Genomic DNA, 7,566 nt, shown 5'->3' on the forward strand with positions numbered 1-7,566 from the left:
GCTCCTGGGACAGCCCCAGCACCCACCTTAATGCACAAATGTCCCCCCTAAACAAATGTCCCCTTCTAAACACAGCCTGCCCTGTCTGAGATGCTGAGCTGGATGCGCTCACGGTGCTGTGCAGACGTGCCTCCGTTGGAGGGGGAGCCTTGGGAGAAATGCTGCCCCAGGGCTTTAAGAAAAGAGGAGCTGAAGGCTCTCCCACCCCACACAGGAGCTGCTCTGGCTGCGCGTGGGGTCCTGGCAGCCTCCTGGGAGGCTGCTCGCGAATTGCAAATATCTCCAGGCTGTTTTCAGAGAGATGGCAAGGCTAGAGGGATGTACTTGGTAATGCACGCTGCAAGAAGACCTGAGAAATGTTCCCAGTGTGCACAATGGGGAGGAGGAAAAACATTTTCTGTGGGCAGCCTCTGTGCTGCCAGGCAGTGCTGTGGCACGTGGGAGATGGGGGCAGCCCTGGGGGACCTGGGGGGGTCAGGGCTGAGTAAATGGCAGCTGCAGGACGCTGCCCCGAAATGTGAGCAGCCAGCTTCTGCCTTCGTCTGAAAACCCCAAATTCCCGTGCCGTGACATGGGAAGACCAAAGCTGTGCCCCCCGGTGAGTCAGGAGATGCCCCCCCCATGTCCCTTGCACCCTGCAGGCCCGGTGCCCGCAGCTGGCAGTGGGTTGGGGCAGGGCGAGACGCGGTGTGCTGCCAGGCGCTGCCCCGCTGGGCGCCGTTCCAGCAGCCCTTCCTTTCCCTTTTCAATTCCCGTCTTCACCTTCTCACAATAGTGACTTATTTTCCCCAGTTTTTCAGGTGAAAGAACATTCCTGCAGCATTGGAGATCCTCCCCATGTGCCAACGCAAAGGCTGAGCCGTGGCGCTTTTCAGCCTCCGTGCTCTGAGGCTGAGCTTTTTGGCTCCTCAGCTTCAGTTCCAAGATGAATTCCACCCCAGCCCATTTCTGCAGGCTTCCCCTGCACCCCAAGCAGGTTTCCAAGGTGTTCTGTGCTGTGTCCCCTCCAGCAGCAGTCCCCTACGCATGCCGGCTGCACCGAGGCTCCGTCGGTGTGCCTGGAGAGCACAGTGCCCAGTGCTGCACTGCCAGGCCTGGCCCTGCCAGTCACCATCACCGGTGTGCTCGGAGCGAGGACTGGAACTGAGTGGCTGCGGTGGAGCAGTGCAGGTTGTGCGGTGCTGGTGCTGTGCCACGGCCTGCTGCAGGAGCAGCCGGAGGCGGGCGCGTGCCCAGGGAAGTGGCCGCGGGTGCCCTGTGGGGACTGCGGGCTCCGCTCCCGGCAGGCAGTGCTGTCACCCAGCAGCATCCTGCCAGGATCTGCACCGACCCTGCGCTCAGCGCCACTCTGCTTTGAATCAATTAACAGATATATTTGGAAATCTATTCCCTTTGTAAGCCACTTCCTCTGTGATTTGCCGATGCATTTTTAATAAGAATGTTATGCAATTGCTAAATAAAACTCCTTCCAGAAGTTAATTGACCAGGACAGATTTTCCATTAAAACCGGGCTGAAGCATTAATTTCTGTTACTGACTGAGAGCTGCAGAGCGGAGCTGTGGGGGGGTTTCTGCACCTGCTTGTGGGACCAGAATGAAGCAGCCACCAAACCCATGTCTGCTCCACTCAGTTCTGTTGGGGCGCTGAGTAGAGTAGAATAAAAATAGAATAGAATAAGAATAGAATAGAATAGAATAGAATAGAATAGAATAGAATAGAATAGAATAGAATAGAATAGAATAGAATAGAATAGAATAGAATAGAATAGAATAGAATAGAATGGCATACATGTAGCTCAGTGGGAAGGGATCTTCAGAGACCATCAAGTCCAACTGTCCGACTGCTTCAGGCCTAAACAAAGTTATAGCACATTACTGAGGGCATTGTCCAAATGCCTCTTGAGCACACCAGGCTTCGGGCATCTTCCAGTGTTTAACCGCCCTCACAGTAAAGAATTTTTTCCTAATATGCAGTCTAAGCCTCCCTGGCTCAGCTTTGTGCCATTTCCTCGTGTTATAATGCAATTCCCTCATGAGTTAAGCTCTCGTATAAAACCTTTAGCCATTTTCACTACAATTGTGGTGAAATTTTACTTCTCATAATCCATTATAGTAGAAGCAGTGATTTCTTTTTCATGCTTAGCCTTTCTTCAGATCTGACGATGCCTTGCAGCAGACACCAGACACAGTACATCAAAACCTGATTGCTCTGTGGGGCTGAGCAGAAGGGCTCACACGGATTTCCAAAGGAAGTTTGGGAAACTACACAGTTGCTTTATCTCCTCTGGAGACTGGATTACTGAAAACCCCACTTGCAAAGACTGCAGCTGTCCCTAGTGGGAGGAACAACAGCCCAGAGGCACGGGGCAGGAGCCAATGCTGGTGATGATGATGCCAGTGCTGCTGCTGGTGCTCAGTTTGTAATTCCTGTACTGTCAGCCCCATGGCAGGCAGGGCGCACTGCATTCTGCAGCCCTATTGAGGGCTGCAGCCCGCTGGTCTCATCCTAGTGTTGGGATGCAGGGCCTGGAGCCCACCAACCCTGGGGGCTCAGCGGGACGTCAGGCTGCGAGGGGACACCCTTGAGCAGCAGCCAAATGGGGTCAGGGTCCACCAGAGAGCAGCGAGCCCCCACACAGAGGGGGATCCTGCAGCCACAGAGGGTGCAGGAAAGGAGGAGAAAAGCAACCTTCACCCCCTGCTGGGCTGTGAGCTGCTGCTCGAACATCCACGCTGCCCCCTGGCCCAAAAAAACACACTCACCCACCCTCTGAGGGGGTGTGCAGGTTTAGCAGCTTGGCTGCTCGTCCCCCTCTGTCCCCATGGGCTGCCTCAGCCCCTGCCCCAGCAGAACTGAGCACAGGCTGAGCTGGCTGCTTCCCGACGTGCTGCTGAGTGCTACCTGTGGTGTGGGAGGTGCAGCGAGCAGCTCCCATGGGATGGGCACCCACAGACCGCTTGTGCTGGGGAAGCCACTGCATTGGGCAGCAGGGCACAGGCTATGCGGCTTTGTCCTGGCCTTGCAGCCCTAATTTGGAGCCGTCCTGTGCTCCTCAGCCCCTGGGCCACCCACCTACACATGGGCTCTTGATGAGCTCCTCAGTCCTGAGCATCCCCAGGCCTCAGGACATCCTCCTGCCTTGCTCAGTGCCCAACTGCTCCAGCCCCCTGTGACCCCAGGAGCACCACGCACCCATCTCTCGTGGGCTCTGCTGACCTGCAGCCCTCTGCCCACTCTGCTCCCACTGGGACAGGGCAGCAACACCCCCAGATGGGGGGATGCTGAACCAGAGCTCAGCCAGCGTGGCTCAGGGACCCTGTGCTGCTGCCTGCGCCCAGCTCAGTCCCTGCCTCCAGCACCAGCCCTACCGAATTCCTCCTGGCCACAAGGGGAAGGAAGAGCCTTGTCTGAAGGTACAAGGCAGCATGGACCTATAAGGCCTCACAAACACCACTAATAAGTTTTTGCAAGCCAGATGCACATTCATACAGAACTCACCACTAAGCTGTATATTCTGCTAGCTGTGGGTCACCTAACCTCCTCCTGGCCCTTTTCAGCATTAACTCCACAAACTGCTGCCAGACACAGCCTTGGGTTAAGACAATGCTGCCAGCTTATCTACTGGGGGTCTAAGTGGGGCCTAAAATACTGAACTGCAGTTGTTACCCCTCTGGTTCATGAGTCCCTTCTGCTCTGAGACAAGAGAAGTGCCATCCATACTGCACACCACTGCTCCTCTTGCTCTCCCCCAGATGTGGCACCAGTGTCCTATGGGGCCTACTCAGTTCTGAGAATGACTCCTCCTGACTGCTGGAACTGTAAGCAGCTCTCACCCCCAAATAAATCTGTAGGAGAAGCAGTTCCTTTAGCATTGATTCCCATTTGCTCAATTGCTGACGCACTGCATCCTTGCAACTGTGCTTACACCTTTGTGTGTGAAAACACCACATGGCATCTTCCTCTTTAAATACACATTTAAGCTGAGAAATGATCTTTACATTCACAACCACCTTTGTTACCACCGAGTTTACACTCTAAACCAAATAATTATGTAATCTCCAATCTGTTACTTCCTACAGCTATGCCAGGGAAGGTGAAACAGCACACCGAGGATCAGCTTAGAACTGGGGTCAGAACTCTGCAAAACATGACTGACAGCAGGCAGAGAATGCCCCTTCCTCTTTACTGGGTGGTTTACCCATACATTTAACATCGAGTTTTGCTCAGCCTGCCCTGTAACACAAAGCCTGGGACAGCAAAAGGCAGTGCTCTTCAGGGCAGGCTGAGAGCCGGCCACACGCTACCAACTGAGGACCACTCGCTCGCTAGGACTAGCCAGATTGTGTCAGTTCCACAAAAAAAAAGTCACCATCCCCACTTACTGACAAAGGCACAACAAGCATTCCATGACCCTCACTTGTGCCAAACCTTCACCTCTCCTGACCAGGGAACCTGGAATATCAGAGCAGCGTCTCTGTAACACCCTCACATTTCCTCAAGAACAGCTCACCCACTTCTGGGGTCTGAGGAGTTCACGTGTGCTGTTGCATTCCTGTACTATTAATTTCACATCATACACACAGGGTAGACTTTTATAAAAGCTTTATTTTTCCTGATTACGCTGGTTTTAAAACTTCTGGAATTGCTTCTTGGTGCCAGCAGCCTTTGTGACCTTGAGGACGTTGAAGCGGACAGTCTTGCTGAGGGGACGGCACTCTCCGACGGTGACGATGTCCCCGATCTGGACATCCCTGCAAAGACAACACCAGCATTGCATGGGGTGAATTTCCTGCATTCACACATGATTAGCACAGACATCTGCATTACGTGATGCTAGAAATGCTGCTGTGTAGCAGCACTGAAAGGGGCCTTGCATACTTCGAGCTCTAAGTCCAGAAGGTACAACTTGAAGCGCTGCAAAGACGTGTGCTAAGAAAGCAGCACTCACTCCCTGAGCTGCCTCAGGCCTGTCACTCCACATGAGCACCAACTCAAGACAAGACCAAACGCAAGCTTTTCACAAAAGCAGGATGAGTGCCAAGCACCTGAAGGGAAACCCTTCAGCCATCAGGAGTTTCCCCTCAGGTCACAGGCTAGAAGCTCTCAACCTGACTCACCTGGGCTAGCGTTCATCTCACCCAGGTTTCCCTGGAAACCCTGCGCTCCATGGATGAGCTTAGGAAGTAAACCACAGGCAAAAATGCTTTGAGCCTGTCCTCATTGGCCTCAGCATTTACTTTGGAAACTTCAGTCCCAGATGTTTTGCCCTTTTTCAGAAACTATAAAGCTGTAAGGGTGCATGGCTTCAGAAGGCAACAGGCAGACAGATCAGAACGTGTCTGATGGTTCAGCAATTGCCACTGGCATTGTCAGCAGCCTCCTTCACCAGCAGGGGCTCTGAAGACCATCGTGAGTTCAGACATCACCACCAGCAAACACGTTCCAGGTCAGAAGCAGCAACAGAACTGCACTTGGCCCACTGATGCGCAGCCCCCTTCAGATTTTAGGCAGAAGCTAGGTGCGGCAGCACGCACATTGGATACAGGACTATCAGGCCCCTGAGCACATGGCACTTCTGTACCCCTGCTCTGCGTGGGTCAGCACTCTGCACAGCCACTGCTGCACCGCGGGGCTTGCACGCACCTGAAGCAGGGGGAGAGATGCACAGACATGTTCTTATGGCGCTTCTCAAAGCGGTTGTACTTGCGGATGTAGTGCAAGTAGTCCCGGCGGATGACGATGGTGCGCTGCATCTTCATCTTGGTAACCACACCTGGGGGCAGGAGGGAAGGTGACAACGAGCACAAGCAAGGACACACTGACTGTTAGTAAGTCAGCTGGGGATCTGCACGTAACTAATGGAGAACACTTTCAGACAAGCTATCCAACATCAGCAGTGAGGAGCAGCACCTGACACTTGAAGGCAGTGCCCGACAATTCTGGTAATTTCTCCTGCCCTACCTCAGTAAGTTATAAAGCATCCTTTGAGAGATGCTCTAAAACCCTCATTCTACCAGGATGAAAAGCTTTTCTTCTCACCTATCAAGCTACAGCCTCCAAGTTTGTATTATGAATTAAATGATTTTTTTGTATTTTTGGTGACTTTCTAAAGCAGTCTGGTACATTTCCTAGCACCATCACTCCCTGCACTATCTGCTACTGCATTATATCAACATCAACACTGCAGCATGGTGCAGCCAGAATGGTTAGCACCAGCAACAGGTCCTTGCTGCAGGCATCAGCAAAGCCACAAGGGCATCGTCGTCAAAGCCCCTTCACCATGAGGCTTGGAAGACCATCGTGAGAATGGCATCATGTGCAGCTCAAGGACCACAGCTGAGCTTCCCAGCAGCTCTGTATTGACACTCAGAAGTCATGGGCTTCGTATGCTCACCACAGCAGTGGGTAACATGGCTGTGTTCACAGCATTACTCCTTAACGAGCTTCACGACTCACCTGACAGGATTCGGCCACGGATGGAGACATTACCAGTGAAGGGGCACTTCTTATCAATGTACGTGCCCTCAATAGCCTGCAAAAAGAACCAGTTATCAGTGTTGGGTCAAACAGTCCAGGCAGTGCAGGGGCTCAATGATGGTGCAGAGGATCCATAACGACCCCAGCCCACGAGCAGACCCACACAGCCCCACAGAAGGCCCCCCACAGCTTTCAGGGCACGGCTGCCCAAGCCGCGAGCCCAGGAGCGGGGCTGAGGCAGCGCTGCCGACCCAGGTGCTGCGAGGAGGCCGGGCCTTACCTCCTTGGGAGTCTTGAAGCCGAGGCCGATGTTCTTGTAGTAGCGGGGGAGCTTCTCCTTGCCGCCCTCGCCCAGCAGCACCCGCTTCTTGTTCTGGAAGATCGTGGGCTGCTTCTGGTAGGCCCTCTCGGTCTGCGGGGAAAGAGGGGGGCATCACGAAGGGCTCTGGGCACAGAACCCCCCCGGGACCTCGCTGGGACCCCACCCCCACCCTGGGGCCCGGCTCCTGGCTGGTAGCGGGGGCTCCCCCCCGGCACCCCGGGGCCCCCTGCCCGCCCGCAGGCCTCCTGCCGCCTCCGCAGCCACTCCCCGGCACCGGCCGGCCCGACCCATGCCGGATGGCAGCCCCCAGCCCGCAGGAGGCCGGGTGCAGGCCGGGTGCAGGCCGTGCCCAGGCCCCGCGCCCTCCCCGTGGCGGCGCGGCCCCACCTGCGTGTCCGCCATCTTGAGCCGCGCGGCGGAAAAGAGCCCGGGGCTCCGCGCGGCGCCGCTTATCCGGCGGGGCGGGGCGAGCGCCGGAAGTGGCGTCACGGGTTGGGGCGGGGCTAGCGCAGCGCGGCTCGGGGCCCGCCGTGGTGTGGTGGGGGGGGGTGCGGGGGGGGGGGGGGAGCAGAATGATTTAATTGGGCTTCGTCAAGGTCCCCTTCAGAAACTGTTAATAATTTTACCAGGGTTGGACCGAAATTTGAATTTTCAGCGGTCCTGGTCTCCCGGCATGCAGTGGGGCGCCTCAGGAAACACAGTGAATCTATCTTAGCTTAGCTTTATATAAAAAAGCTTAGCTTTTATATAAAAATAGCAGTGTAATA

At 54.9% G+C, this 7,566-nt stretch overlaps 1 protein-coding gene across 1 annotated transcript; it reads right to left on the reverse strand.

The window, feature by feature from the left end:
- Positions 1–4,585: 4,585 nt before the first annotated feature.
- RPS11 (ribosomal protein S11) lies at positions 4,586–7,288 on the reverse strand. The gene is made up of 5 exons (XM_084493444.1): positions 7,187–7,288; positions 6,758–6,889; positions 6,457–6,532; positions 5,644–5,773; positions 4,586–4,751 (listed from the first exon to the last, which is right to left on the reverse strand). Exons 1-5 carry the CDS (start codon positions 7,199–7,201, stop codon positions 4,628–4,630), a joined length of 477 nt encoding a protein of 158 aa, XP_084349570.1. The 5' UTR covers positions 7,202–7,288; the 3' UTR covers positions 4,586–4,627.
- Positions 7,289–7,566: the final 278 nt, after the last annotated feature.

Source organism: Aythya ferina, assembly GCF_964211825.1.
Source record: "Aythya ferina genome assembly, chromosome: 1".
Lineage (NCBI taxonomy): Eukaryota > Metazoa > Chordata > Aves > Anseriformes > Anatidae > Aythya > Aythya ferina.